The following is a 16,206-nucleotide window of genomic DNA, read 5'->3' on the forward strand; positions in this document are numbered from 1 at the left end:
TACATACTATGATTTTTTTTATATGAAAGTCTAAAATAGGCAAATATATAGAGACAGAAAATAGATTAGTGTTTGTCTAGGGTTGGGGCAGTTTCCAGGAGAATGGAAATGACTGCTAATAGATGTAGGGTTTTCTTTAGGTGTAGAGGAATGTTCTAAATTAGATTGTAGGTTTGGTTGAATAACCCTGTGAATATACTGAAAAACATTGAACTATACAGTTTAAATGGGTCAACTATATATAGTATGTAAATTATAGCTCAAGAAAGCAATTTTGAAAAGCTCTCCATGGCTCAGCCTTTTTTTTCAATTTAATTTATCTTGTCTTTTTATGAAGCATAAAGGTATTTCATAAAGATATTTCTTGCATAACACTCATTCACAGCCAAACTGAATTTTTTAAAAAGAAAAAAATGCATATTAACTTGCGATATCAAAGAAACAATTTATCTTGAGTTCATTTTTAATGTTACCTGTGACCTCTGCTACTAAAGTCACTCTACTTCTGTAACCTCTCTTCCTTGTATAGATAAAACATCAATTTAGTTTTGGATTTAAAGCAAACAGAATAATTATGTTTGTAAAGTGTTCCATAGCTTTGCTATTCTAGCAATCTGTGGCCTATAAATAATGCAAGACCTTTTCCTACTCTAAATGACTTTCTTGCAGCATGAATCTTGATACATTGGGGGTGGGGGGCGGGGGGCGGGAAACAAGGAAAGAAAAAAGGGGAAAAAAGAAATCACCCTGCAGTCATGGAATTCAATCTATTTCAAGTTCCCAGTTAAATCATGAATCATATCAGTTCTCTCGTGTAATTGCATCAAAAGTCAACTTTTAGACATGTAGCCAAATTATTTTATTTTTATCAAAGCAAAGGTAAATGACAGCTAATTTGAAAAGTTCTTGTGTTTTGCTTTAGAAGTAAGGAAAGCAAAGAAAAGAAAGAAAGAAAAAGATAGGTCTCTATGTGACCCCTGAACTTTGAACCACAACCTCTTTGCCACTAAAGCATTCAGCACCTTAATCTCTCTCTGCACTGGAGTAATGCTGAGAAAAGAAAACGGAAAAAATAATCTGGGGACTTCATCAATTTTTCATGAATTTTCATTTAGGCCAGAACCCCCTCTTACCCTGATCGATAGATCAAGCTGCTGTCATATATTTACCACCTGGGGCTACAGCTGCTATCTCTAGGGGCTGTCACTGACTCAGGCTGCATCATGGGCAGGGACAATCTGTGTGAGGACCCCTGTGCTCCTTCTGTGCCAAACACAGGGAGCATTGGTGTTCAAACTGAAATCCTACCTCTGTCAGCCATGCCTAGACTCTCTTGGTGGTCTCATCTGAAAACTTTGTATTAACTTCTTCAGTGCCAGCTGCCTTGCTGTGGATTCTGCCTTTCTGTCTAAAAACATTTTTTGGTTTGTTTTTTGTTTTTTTTCATCTAAAGACATTTCTTGAGTTCAGTAAATTGAAACGTACTTTCTAGATTCCCCAAGAGAGAATACAAGCAAATATGAAGTAAGTCATTAAAATCTTCATTGCAATGATTGGTCCTGAATATTTTTTTCCTCCACTATATTGTTCCCTTATATAAAACAAGTATATATTAAAGAAAAACAAAGAAGAAAACAAATGCAGTATGGTAAAGAACAGGTGGGCTTCTATAACATTAGTCAAGACAGATGGTTATCAACAAAATTGCACATATTACCTGCCTGGCCAATCGAATCTACCTCTATTTACTTCCATGGCTTCAAACTCTATCTGAGAAAGACCTATCTTCTCAATTCTAGAAATGTTTTAAAATATAGAACAGAAAATATTTTCACCTTGATATATCACTGGTATGGCAAACAATACAGCCAAAGCTGACTTTAGTCTTCAGTTCCCACTACAGTTATTTCTCCTGCATCTGCCATATATATATATATATCACCCTCTATCCCCCAAATTGACGTTAAGTGATATGATTTAAAATTTCTGAATATGATTAAAACTAGTTCCTTCTTTCAATCTTTACTGTTATTTTCAGTTTAAAATCTAACACATACTCTTTTCTGAGTTATCTGGCAGCTTCTTAATTCCTCTGATTTCAATCATTATTCCTTTAATCCAATCTTCAATTCTCTCTCAAAGACTCTCCTTTTACATAAAAAAAGTCTAGATTTTATGATGCAGCACGTGCTCACCTTTCAAACTACCAACCTCATATCTAGATACCTGCAGTTCTCCAAATACAACCTCATATCTAGATACCTGCAGTTCTCCAAATACAATGTTTTTAAGCTTCCATTCTTTTCTTTAATAGATAAATAGATGTGCCATAATCTATTGAGCATTTATGTTGAGTGTTCTAAAATATAAAGGTCAAACATTTATATAATCTGCAGCTGTTTCTCTACTATTTTATAAGAACACTTGTTGGTTACTAATAGCATTGAAAAATCACAATGTTTTAAAACTTTTCATGAAACACATTAGGGAAGATAGAAGACTGATGAGCTAATGAGAAAAAGAGGCACTGCATGTAAATGAATATCATTTGATTTTGTGTGGCCTCAAATGGCATGAACTGTTGACATGGCATTAGAAGAAAAACTTTTATTCATTGGATAAATTCAATTTATAAGACTCCTTGTTTTCCATTCTAGGTCAGAATTATTTTTAGCATTTCTCAAAGCTCATTGATATAAAAATTTAAAAAGCTACTGTTACATTATAGGAAAAAAAGTCATGGTTTAAAATATTCCTCTAAAAATAGTTTGATTCATTACTAATGATTCAATTAGTAATGAAAGCAATCTTTTAGATTAAATAAAAGTACAAGGTGCATGTGTGTATATCGGTCTAACAATAAAATGACTGGCCAATTTAAATAAACTTTAACATTGAAAAAAACTAATTAAGGACTAAAAATAGTTATTTGCTGCTAAGTAGATAAGAGAAAAAATTAAAAATTAAAAATTAAAAATTCTGAATTTTTATTTATGTAAAATATGCCAGTGTTTTAGTGTTTTTCCCAAACTGGCACATTTTTTTAAAACTGAAAGTTAGAATCAGGATCTGATCTTGAATTACCTACCCATTAAGTTATTTTCTTGGTCACTTAACAATTATGGGTTTCATTTTATCTATAAAAGGGGAGAATAATGTCTGTTATATTTACTGTAAAGAGATCTGATATGAAAAAAGATCAATGGAATTTAACATTGAAATATTTCAATATGTTTGAAAAGTTCCATAAATAAGACAGTGTAATATAAAAATGGAGCAGTTAGGAATATTTGTATTTTTGAGTTTTTTTGTATATACTTCAAATCTCACTAAACTACATTTAACTTAACTGTTTTTCAAAGTAAGTTATAAAAATGAAATTACCTGGTGTCCAGTAAAATGGCATCAGTAGCTAAGATTCTAATGCCCATATTTTGAGGTCCTTCACAAAACAGATATGGGTTTTAGGATGCTTCTAATCCATTCCTATTGGGTTTACACATTTCAAGCATTAATGGGTTTCAGGTTTCCCAGTACAAACTATTAGTCAAAAGACTGGACACCTTAGAACAAAAGCTTTCACTGGGATAGTTGAATATAAAATATAGTATGATGTTGTTTACTAAAAGATGTTTTCATGTGTAAAGATAATAATTAAAGGTAATGATGTATCACTGAGAATTTCAATACACAAATACACAAGTTTTGTACACAACTTGTCGCATGTGATTATAAGTATCAATTTTAATTATAGACAGGAGACCATGAGTTATTATTTAGTACTTCCTTCTCAGACATATAAGTAAGACTCATGCCTACTAAAATTCCTCAACTCTTTTATCTGTGAAGACTTACTGGTACAACCAAAAAGTTGAAAACTTTTTTAAGGTCCAAATGTTGGCATCTTATTCACAATTAATTCTAGATAAAATTTTTTCTCAAAATAGATAATATCAAAAATGTGTGGTCACCAAATCCTCGCTTATAAACCAGAAAAAAGTCTACCATATATTTTTAATTTGTTTTAGAAAACAATCCATGAAGTAATGGAATCAATGTTCAAATAGCTGTGAAGCATTGATATCTTTAGTGCTATTTGGGCTATCTTTATACATACATACATATATATGTTTTAAAATGTTAAAGTCAGGGCACATCTTTAGCTATTGCCGATTATTAAGACTGATAAGACTCTCTTAGGTATGAACATTTTGTTCCTACAAAAACTAGATCTCTTCTCTAATGATTTTAATAATAATATATATATATATATTAATATATATAATATATATAGTTGCCATTCTTCCTAGCATGCCTAAGGCAATAATTCCTAAATTCAATCTAAAAGTACAAAATTAATTTAATAAGAGAGTATATTCTTTTTTTTAAATTGCCTAATAAAAGATATATGTGTGTTATATAAATAGGTAACACAAATCAATACAATATTGAATTTACACTTGGTGTTTGATGCCATGTAACACAAACTTTTCATTTTAACATCATCAACTTTAATACTTGATTATATCTCTCACTTATAATTCAAATTTTAAATATGATCAGCATCATCGCCACCTTGCTTTAATATAATAGCAACGGCTATATTGCTTTAATATAAATAAATTTATTGCAACATCCTGGTTTGACCTTATTTTGACCAGCTTTCTTTGGAAAAGACAAAGTAAAATTATGCAGAGTATGCTGACTGTTTTATTTTTTAGGTATTAACTCTCAGTGGAAAAAAAATCACAGCTTACTAGAAATAAACCAAAGTAAATGTGCCTGCCATTCATGAAGTTCATTATGTTCACTTACATGCCACTTCCAGAGATGCATTTCGACTTACTGCTTCACCAAGATAGTTCCTTGCAACGCAAACGTAGCTTCCTTCATCAGGTTTACTTCTGCGCCCGTGTACTATGCGCAAGAAAAATAAGGATCCGCTGGGCAGGAGCATCCTGTGGGACCGGGGATCATCCTTGTCAGTCTCCACCCGCTCGCCATCTTTGTACCACTCAATGGTGGGTGTTGGTCGGCCCTCTGCCTTACAGTTCAAAGTGGTGGGCTCTCCCTTAGAAACAATGACATCTGAAGGGTGCTCCACAATACGCGGGGGAAAGTCCTCCTGGCGAAGACGAGATCCTACAAAACATGACAGAAGGAAGACAAGTTTTTAGTATTTTCTTAACTATAGCTTTGTTTCACTTAAGTTGACATTGGTGAAATTGAACTTCAATTATTCAAAAAGCACCATTATTTTATTTCTGTTTCACTTTTTTAGTCTTTATGCATCTCATAAGTCATCCAATTCCTTTATGAAATGAGATAATATTGCACTAAATTAATAGGTTAATTCTAAGGAGCTAGATTTAATGTGTCCCATGAATTATGACAAATAAAAGTAAAAGAGAACATGAGATTTTCTTTTGAAGCAAGTATGTTGGAATGAGTAAGGCTAATTCCTGTCCTCAAAGTGCTTACTATACACCTGGGGATAAAGTTGGTAAGTATCTAGAATACACACATAGATTTTGCTTATAATGCTGGCATTGTGTTGTCAGATTTCACGTAAAAAGAAATCTGCTTATTAGGTACAAATATTAATTCAATTGAACAGATAAGGAAGAAACTTAGGAAATTACATCAGCTGCCCAGGAATGTAGAGGTAATAAGTATTAAAAGCAGGCTTTGTCCAGTTATGTGTGACTGAGGAACTGAAGTATAAATGACTACATTAAAATGAAATAAATGTTGCATGAAGGTCCAAGTAATGCATCATAGGAAGAAAATGGGAAATAAAATGTTAACTCTAACTAAAACATAATAAGAAAAAAGTGGCATTTAAATTGAGTTATAAAGAATAAAATATGTCAATAGAGGGAGAAAGGCATTCAAATTGAAGAAACAATACCAGCGAAAGAACAGAGAGGTGAGAGTACACTCATAGTACATTTCATAATCAGGGAGGAAGTTGATGTGACAGGTGAGGGTAAAAAGGTAGTCTTGGAGCCTGAGAACAGAGGCTTTAAATACTATTCTAAGGATTGTGACTTTTAGTCTATATGACTAACAGATTTTGAGAGGGCAATGACTTGACCACCTGTGTATTAGAAAGACACTTTTGGCCTGCAGTGTAAAAGATACATAACAACACAGGCAAAAAGATTGTTGAGAATTACTTAAATATCCCAGAGAATAATAAACAGAACATGACCTTGGAAAATGAAGTAGAAGTAGAAAAATGAAGGAAGATACGAAGCATATCACAACACAACACTTGATAGAATTTGGTATATCATCATATAGTAAGGAAAAGTGATAGGTACCAATGACTTCCTTGTGACTACAATGAAAGTAAGGCAACTAAGGGGTATAAAAAATAAGAGGAAAAGGACCTGTTGGTATTTTAAGATAGAGTTTTGCAAGGTTGTTTTGATTTTAATTTATAAATATCAATGGCCATTTTTGTGGAAAGATACTACCAGTTGCTATAAATAAAAAAAGGAGATACTGAGAGAAACAATCACATCTGAGAACATAATGATAATCTACATATGGGCTTTTAAAAGTTCGCTCTTAAAATTTTCCAAACACTCACCTAATATTAGCACATTTCTGCTTCATAAGCATAAGTAATATTTATTCCTCAATATTATTCCAGTTTACTTTCAATATATATTTTAAATGAATATTTTAATTTAACAGAAGTAATTTAATTTGGTATTGAATTTTCTTTCCTGAAGAGAATTAGCTTTTAAAGGTTGCCGATTACCATTTGTTATCTCCTCAGATCCGAGAAAGAAATTAAACATCACAAGTGCTACGTACCTCAAGCAAAAAAGTAATTCACAGCACACAGGTCAGAATTTTAAAATGACAGCAACAACAACTACAGAAACCCAAAGCATTTAAATATGGATAGATGATTATATCATGCCTCACAATAATAAACAAAGTTATATGTTTTAACTACTGGGCCCCTAAAGCAAATGAGGAATTCACAGAATATAAAAAGTGAGTTATTTTAAAAGTAATAATACAAAATAATCTCAAAGTATTTAAATATAAAGGGCGAATCACAGTTAGAAAATTAGTAACATATCCCACAATATAAAGATCTGGATACACAGCCATAAAATCTAATCCTGAAATGCATCAAGAGTTATATGTCACTTTTCATGTAGCAAGCATGTGGTAGACTACAATCATCTTGTTTAGATGTCCTCCTTGTTCTTTAATCTCCAATTTGCAGGCATCTACATTCTCCCTACTGTCAAAGTTGTTCTATTATTAAAACTAAGCAAGTCAATCACCCATATTTAAGAGTACTATTTAGTATATTGAATATTTCCCTTCCTTATTAAGCACTTGGTCTGGATAAAGCCTGATTAAGACCTTAACTATATTAATACTTATTAAATAATAGACTTATAGAGAAAAAAGAGACAAAATATCTAAACTATTTAGCAGTAAGATTTAGAATCTAGCAAGTTCAGTTCAGAGAATTTTACTCATTTATCAGTATAACATATATATATATGTATATAAACTATTCTAGTGTTCTCATATTTAGATATTCTTCTAGTAACTACTCCCACTATTATAAAAACTTCAAAAGAGCATTTACAATCTAAATGTAAGAGATAAAACTATCAAAGAATTAGAAGAAATTATAGGAGCAAATTTTCATGACCTTGAGTTAGGGAAACTCTTCTTGGTATGACACCAAAAGCACAAGTGACAAACAAAATAATAACTATATTGCACTTCATCAAATTTAAATATGTTTGTGCTTGAAAAAAACACATTGAAAAAAAATGAAAAGGCAACCCAAAGAATCAGAAAAAGATATTTGTAAGTCATAGATCTGATAGGGGACTTATATCTAAATTATACGAATAACTCATAACTCAATAGAAATACAAATAACAAAATTTGAAAATAGGCAAAGGATTTAAATAGCCATTTAACCAAAAAAGCTAGATGAATGGCCAGTAAGCATATGAAGAGATGTTCAACATCATTAGCTATTATGGAAAATGCAAATCAAAATCACAATGGGATACACTTCATAACTACCAAGATGGCAATAATCAAAACAAAAATGTAAAATAAGTATTGTCAGGGATGTGGAAAATTTGAGAGCCTCATACATTGCTGGCGGGATATAAACTGGTACAGCCACTTTGGAAAATAATCTGAAATTCCTCAAAAAGTTTTGGAATTAATATATGACTAAGCAATTCTGTTGCTAGGTATATATCCAAGAGGAATGAAATTTTGTGTCCACACAAAAACTTGTATATGAATTTAATGTAATGTTCATAGCAGCATTATTCATGATACCAAAAATAAATGGAAATAACACAATTGTCCATCAACTGATAAATTGATAAATGTATATCTACATAATGTTAATATTATTCAGCAATAACTAGGAATGAAATGCTGATAAACACTACAACATGGATGAAACTTGAAAACACTATGTTAAGTCAAAGAAGCTAGTCACAAAAGACCATGTATTATATGATTCATTTTTTATAAAATTTCCAGAAAAAGAATAATCCCTAGAATAGGAAGTAATTTGTGGTTGTCTAGGATGGATGATGTCAATTGGGGGAAGAAGAGGGCCTGAGGAATCTTTTCAGGGTAATAAAAATATTCTGAAATTATGGTGATAGTTGCACAACTCTATGAAAATAATAAAAACTACATATTGTACACTTTAAATAAGTAAATTATTTCACTTAGTATGATTGTTACAAGGTCCATCCATGTTGTTGCAAATGGCAGTATTTCATCTCTTCTTATGGCTAAGTAATATTCCATTATATATATGTACTACAGCTTTTTTAGCTAATCATCTAAGCCAGACAGAAAAAATTGAAAATCACACGATGTTACTTATATGTGGAATATAAACCCAAAAGCAGCAAATGAACAGGACAAACAAACAGAGACTCATGGACGTGGACTATAGACTAGTGGTTACCAGAAGGTTGAGAGGTGGGGGGAAATGAAGAGAGGCATACGAGGTAAAGGGGGTCAAATATAGGGGAATAGGGAGAGGGTGAAGTGGGTAAAGGGGATCAAATATATGATAGCTGAAGGAAATTGGACTTTGGGTGGCAACCACACAATAGAATATACAGATGTGAAATTATAATGTACACATGACAATTATATAATTGTATTAACCAATGTTACTTCAATAAACTTAATTAAAAAATAAATGAATTGTGTGGTATATAAATTATGTATCAATAAACAAGTTTTTAAAAAGTCATGAGTAAAGGCACTGTGAACAAATGTAATACAAGGAACTGTTAACATTTTGTGTTCACTCATTAACAGGCTATTTCCTTCATTTAAAATTTTAGGTTTTAAATTTAATCATCAGGCCAACAATAGCAATAAAACATAAACTAAACTTGAAAGGTCTTACCAGCTAGATGATAGATGATAGTTAGGAAGATATGCAAAAAGTATAGCTATAATCTATAAGCTAAATGTTTAGATGCTATTAAAAGTCAGGGGATTAATTCTGAGCTCCCTTAAAATCAGACTTTACATAACTATTGCAGTGACTCTTAAGAAGGATAAGCCTAAATTCCTTGGGTTGCCTTTTCTTTCTTTTTTTTTTTGATATGTTTTTTCAAGCACATGTTTAAATTTCATAAAGTGTAAATGTAGTCATTACGGATAAGTCTTTATATTCATTGAAATAGTATACAAAAATGCGTATTCATGTGTGGGCAGGAGGAAGTAGTGGTGGGGTCCGCACAGCTTTTGTCTAATTTCCAAAGAGGTCTGGGCCTTTAAAATTTTGAAGGACCACTAAAATACTAGGTATTGTACATTATTTGACCAAAACTCCCATAATTTGGTAAAAAAAAACAAAAAAAAGGAAAGCTAAACTCATTGGGAATTCAAATCCCAGCAGTAGAGGGGGGTGTTCATCACAGGAAGTGGCCTGAAACAGCTTGACCTCAAGAGCTTTGATACCCAAAGGCATATTCGAAATAAAGGATCCAGAGCTCCACTCCAGACCTGCAGAATCAGAATGGACATTTTAACAAGCTCCCCCAAGGGAAGCATATGCACATTACAGTTTTCATGCACTGCTGTTACTAGTTTTTGTATAGCCCTGAGCTAAGAATGTTTTTACATTTTTATAATGTTAGAAGCCTGAGGAGGAGAAGGCTGAAGAGTAAAAAGAAGAAACAGATGTTAGAAGAGGAAAGAGAAAGACATTATTTGGCCTTAAACGTTTGAAATATCTGCTATCTGGTCTTTCACAGAAAAAGTTTTGCCAGTCTTGATCTATAGTACTTATTTATTACTTTCCATTAATAACTTCAGTTTTTAAATTTATATTTCTCTTATATAGGGCCACAAAAATGTGTTTTCCAGATTTCAGATTTAAAGAATACTTTGACAGCAATGTTAATAATTTTCATGTGTGAAAAATAGTCAGGATCCCTATATGAACAGATAGGTTAAGCAATGTACTGAAATAACTATTCACAATCCTAACTTCTCTTGCATCTTGATAGCCAATGTGGATGTCTTTTTATATCTTAAAAACTGGGCAATCGAATAGTCAAGTTTTAATTAAAAATGTTTTATTCAACTGTCCTTAGCTATTATAAAGTCAATGTAAATTAGCACAGAGTTCTAAGGATGAACATCTAAATGTTTATTTTTACTGACCAGAAAGTAAGCTATAATATAGTCACATGACTTGTTCATACTTGAATAGCTGGTTGAGGCAGAAATAGAACTCAAGACCTTTTATCTAAAAATGTGTCAAGTTTTTAAAAAATGGCTGAAAGAGTAACAAATGCACATTAAAACTATGCTAGTTGCAAACTCTCTTCTTTTTTGAAAGTTGATTTTATTGAAAGTTAATTTCAATAAAATAAGTCACATCAATGCCTTTAATGGTAATGTAGCCAGAAAACACCTTCTTTGTTTTTTAAAAGTGTGTGATTCTCAGACTACCTGCCTCAGAATCACTTGGAATACTACTTTAAAAATGCAGATTCTTGGTCTCCACAGTGTGAGGCTGCATCAGAAGTTACAAGTGGAAAGGTCTAATAAGCTGCATTTTGGGCATGTTTGCCAGGGTCATGTACTCAGAACTGGCTAATGTAAGCATTCCACAGAAATATCAAATTAGTCAGCTGGATGCAAATGCATCTTTGAATAATGTTCTAAGTACCCAAATTTACATAATGGATTATTTCTGTTTCTCAGAGACTCTTAAACAATGATTTTGTAATGAATTTTGGTAAAATATTTAATAAAAAACAAATTGAATAGTTTATTAGCTCTTTAACTTTTGTTTTCAAGAAATGATTTCAATTATGTAATATAATAGAAAAACTTATTAATGTCATTTCATGTGTTTCAGAGTAAACTGCTCCTGCCTCATTATTCAGTAGGAATATAGTATTTCCTTGAACCAAGCTTTACTTTTCATTCTCATACTAGATAACCATATCTACTAGCATTAAGAAACACATTTCAAAATTTCTGATTTTTTTTTAGGGACAGAAGAAATTCTTGGCAAATTTGAGACAGTAAAACACAACTTCATCCAGTGAAATATCTAGGCGGTGTCTGTTTTTTTTTTCCTTAAAAATGTATATAATATTGTGTCTTAGCTCTTAATAACTATATTTATTTTATTTTCAAAAAATATATTCTAGTAAAATTATGCCAGGAAGATACTCTGCGAGAGGTCTAATTCAGAATGTAACCAGAGAGAGCTTACTAAGTTATTGCTCGCCCAGTCCAGGAAGTACATGGTGCGACACGAAAAAATGAAGGCTGCATGACCTGTCAGAATAAGGGCATATAGGAATAAAGGACACGGATATTAATCAGCAAAAATATTTATGTCTCACTTTTAGCAGGTACAAACCAGAACACCAATGTCTCACTAGTTGGTTAAAATGATGAAAATATATCATATATATAGATCTCCAGGACACGTAATAAACATTCAGTGTTTCTTCATTTTTTCCTTTCTATAACAAACTTACTTTCCAAAATGTTTTCCTTAAAGCTCTAAGTTTAAAAGCTCTAAGTTTTAGAGTCATTAACTGCTTTCTATTTTGCCTAAATAAGTCCTATTCAAAATTTTCTCCATGGGGAAAAAATTTCTCAGTGACACTACAAACAATTTGTATGTTGATTAGTGAGTTAACATATTTTGTAGTAAAAAGGAGTTAATCAACCACTACAACTTTTTCATCCTTGAATTCTTCAAGATGGCTAAATTGCAGTGCACTTTCCTTATGAGGGAGGGGGAATGGAAAAGGGCTATGAGATAACTTCTTTTTTTTATAGATGTCCAATGTTGTGATAGGATGTGGTGAGAAAGTCATTGTTTGGAAAACACAAAAGACTATTTTATCCATATGAACCTTATTGAAATTCTCTCAGGAGATTATCTCATTTGGCAATAGCCAAAGTAAATTTATAAGATTCTCATTCCTATGGAAGCACAGTAGTGCTATCTTAAAAATAAGTTTAAATTTGAAACAACACCAAAATTGAGGCCTAGAAATACTACTTATTTATTACAAAATTTCCACGTGGCTTTTCAATGTCATAAAACAAACTAAAGGGCCAAGGGAATAAAAGGGAATTGACAAATACAAAAGATGTTTCTTATCAAACTTAACAGACATCTTTGATTCTGAAAGCTTCAGTTATACAGTATGGAATCTAGTAGCATCTTTATTACCCTGTCTTCTGGGTCCAACAGGCAGAAGACTGGGCTACCAGAGAGCCTCTTGTTCCAAACCTCCATTTTATAAATGAAAAAAAGAAAAAAAATATAGAGAACCGAAGAACTGAAGTTTCCATCCCCAAAACTAAGAGTAGACTATAGTTGCCTTAGCTGTGAGTCCAGGCTATTTTCAAGATGACTTTTCTTTCTCTATTACCCTTCCCACATTTTGAAAGTCTAAAATAGAAAGTCCCAAGCACTAGATTTCAGTTGTTTTTTTGTTTCTTTCTCTCTCTTTTTTTTTTTTTTTTTTCTAGGCAATTGTATGATTTGGTATACCACCTTAAGCAAGTCCCAAAACTTTCTACTTTCTTTTGGTACTAGTTCTTCATCCCCAAACTGGAAGAATGAATTGCTACAAGTTTATTGTTCTATAACATGATCACACTCTTTATGGATGTCACATCATAATGGACATATTTAAAAGAGAAGATAATATGTAGCAATTTAGATTTATCACCCCAGAGCAAATCTTTCCCTAGTTTTATTTAAAAAATAATTAACATGTGTCACTGTATAAGTTTAAGCCATACAGCATGATGGTTTGATTTACATGTATTGTGAAATGATAACCATAATAGGTTCAATTAACAACCTTCTTCTCACATAGATACAATTTTAAAAAAAGAAAAAATGTTTTCTTTGAGTAATGCGAATTCTTAGAATTTACTCTCTTAACGACTTACCTATATATTATACAGCACTGTTAGCTATGACATTACATCTCTAGTAATTATTTATCTTATAACTGGAAGTTTGTACCTTTGACCACTTTCATCCAATCAAAAATCAAAACTATATATATATATTTAATATTATGCATATAAATGACATTATACAGTATTTGTCTTTAACTTATTTCATTTAACAGCAAATTTTTTAAAGATATGTGCTTTAGATTAATGTTCATATTTTAATAAGAGTACAGATTAGGAAGATTTGCCCTCAATAGCTCTTGTGTCTACTATCAAAGCAATAGTTATCAAAATGCCTTCTTAGAGAATCTTCCAAGTTAACAATTTAAATCTTTTGTTTAAAAAATAGCTCATGTAATGCTTGAAATTTATCTTTAAATTTCTATGAAATTTATTCACATCTCCAGTAAATACATAGTTCAATCACTTTAACCAAAGATCAACTGGTAATATATGGATACTCATTTTAAAAATAATTATTTTATCCATCATTTAAAATATAACATTAGTCAAGATATTTAAATTTCCCTTCCTTTTTCAGGGTGAATAGGTTACTATTTCAGGAGAAAGTAACTATGACAGATTGATAAAACTTTTTCTCTGATTTCACAACTGAATTTCAGGACTTTATCTCTGTACTCTTAATAGAAATTCCTGAAAATATTAAAGGTGGAATACATTTTCCCTCATTTTTTTCCTTTACCATCCCATGTTATTCAGTATATATATATATATATATATATACACTGAATATTTATATATAACATTTTATATATATATATTTTATATATAATATTTTATATAAAATATATATACATATAATATTATATATGTATATTTATATTTTATATATAAGATATATATACACATATATATATATATTTTATATATATAATATTTTATTTTCAATCCTCTGAGACTCTGACCTCACCTGAGCAGATGAACCCAGGTGACAGCACCAGCATCCAGGGGGAAGACAGGACTAGTTTAGGTAAATTAGAACAAGTAGTCAAAGGCAATCAAATCCAAGGGTGGACACATGAGGATATTTATATAATACTGAAGAGAAAGTTTGAAACCACAACTCTGAAAGCTTTCCAGTAAACTTTTAGGGGTTATTTCCTCCTGAGAAAAAACACATTAATTTTCTACTCTAGAAAATTCATTCTCTAACAATTCAGTGAGGAGCCAATGTATTAACCTAGACATTCATCCAATACTATGTCAAATCAATTTGCTACGTCTTACCATGGTTGAAGGCATACTTTAAAGAGTGATTTGCCACCAAATCAGAGGCTTTCATGGGTTATGCAGATTTGCCTTACGATGAATGACAAAAGCAATCTCTATTCCAGAAAGATATCTTTGAAATTTAGCTTCTTATTGCCATAATTGTAATACTTTGATGTGGCTTCAAATCGCATTTGGCTTTCCAAAAGATAATGCCATGAAACAATCTTGAAACTCATTAAATTGTTTACCAATATTTAATTTTCTAAAAACCACTGGCATTTATTTGATGGAGACTATGAACGGATTTCCAGAAAATGGCTTTCTACTTATGTAAACTCCTAATGGAGTGACAACATATTACCCTTTTATTCTATTTCCTAAGAAATATATTCTGAAAATTCTATGGTAATAGCATTCATCTTAGTAACTCCAGTTTTAGTGTCAGAAATCACCATTCCTACCAGAACTGGTATTTTACATGTGTGCTAAGTTTTGCTAAATATTTAGTTTCTGGTAAATTTGCTTAGAACTCTTCATATATTTTCCTCTAACCTGAAACAATTTATTATAAAGTTAAACTGAGATTCAATGACCCTAGTTAAAATTGCAAACTTCTTTTACTATATAGTGTACTAAAGATTTCAAAAAAATAAAAATAAAAATGTTAGTACAATCCAGAATGTTTCTTAAGAGAGTAATGGCTGAAATGTTACCTAAAAAGCACAACTGGCCTAATTCTAATTTATTACCCTCATTGTGTCTAAATAATGCACATAGCAGCTGATTTTACCTCTAGTCAAATCAGACTTTACTTACTGATTGTTCACGTCCAATCAACATTCAACTACTTAAGAAGCTGAGCTAACATATTAATCTTGTTGCACTATTTCATTACCTTTTTTTAATATGGTTCTTAAACCATAAATTGGCCTATGTGGAATGAGAGTAAAGAATGCCACCTTAGAAACTGGTTGTAAAATTGTGCAGGATGTGTGCATGGGTCTTTTTAAGAAATGATAAGGTACATCTTTGGCAGTTAATAGAGATTCTCTGTCAGTAAAAGGACTCTGATTTGAAATTGCTTTTGTCCAAATGCTGGATAAGAGTTAGAACTCAGGCAGGTTTCTTACTCTCTTTATACCTTGGTTTCCTTATCTGTAAAACATAGCAGTACCAACCATATAATATTTTTGTGAGGACTGAATGTGATTTTTCCATGTGTTGAGCACACAGTAAGCATTTAGTAAATATTCACAATTATTAGTGTTTTTACAATGTATAATTCTTTTATTGTATAACCTCTATCACTATACTAAAATAAATCTCTGACCTTATAAAGACAAAAGACTATCTACCATCCATAAAATATAGTCTTTTGTATGCAATAGTAGGCCATTCAAAATACAGCATCTGCTGATCTCTATACTGTGATATTTTACTACTACCTGTTCCTACCTACCAAATTAAAGGTTA

The 16,206-nt window shown here is 31.4% G+C and overlaps 1 protein-coding gene across 5 annotated transcripts in view; it reads right to left on the minus strand.

Annotated features, from left to right (window-relative positions):
- The window catches only part of ROBO2 (roundabout guidance receptor 2), a 562,940-nt gene that overhangs the window by 499,680 nt on the left and 47,054 nt on the right, over positions 1–16,206 (minus strand). For all 5 annotated transcript variants that reach the window (XM_023528483.1, XM_023528481.1, XM_023528482.1 and 2 more), the window contains exon 2: positions 4,816–5,142. In XM_023528483.1, the coding sequence (XP_023384251.1) occupies positions 4,816–5,142 (327 nt within the window). The remainder of the gene's footprint in view (positions 1–4,815; positions 5,143–16,206) is intronic.

This window comes from Pteropus vampyrus, unplaced genomic scaffold (genome assembly GCF_000151845.1).
Source record: "Pteropus vampyrus isolate Shadow unplaced genomic scaffold, Pvam_2.0 Scaffold26, whole genome shotgun sequence".
In the NCBI taxonomy this organism is placed as follows: Eukaryota; Metazoa; Chordata; class Mammalia; order Chiroptera; family Pteropodidae; genus Pteropus; species Pteropus vampyrus.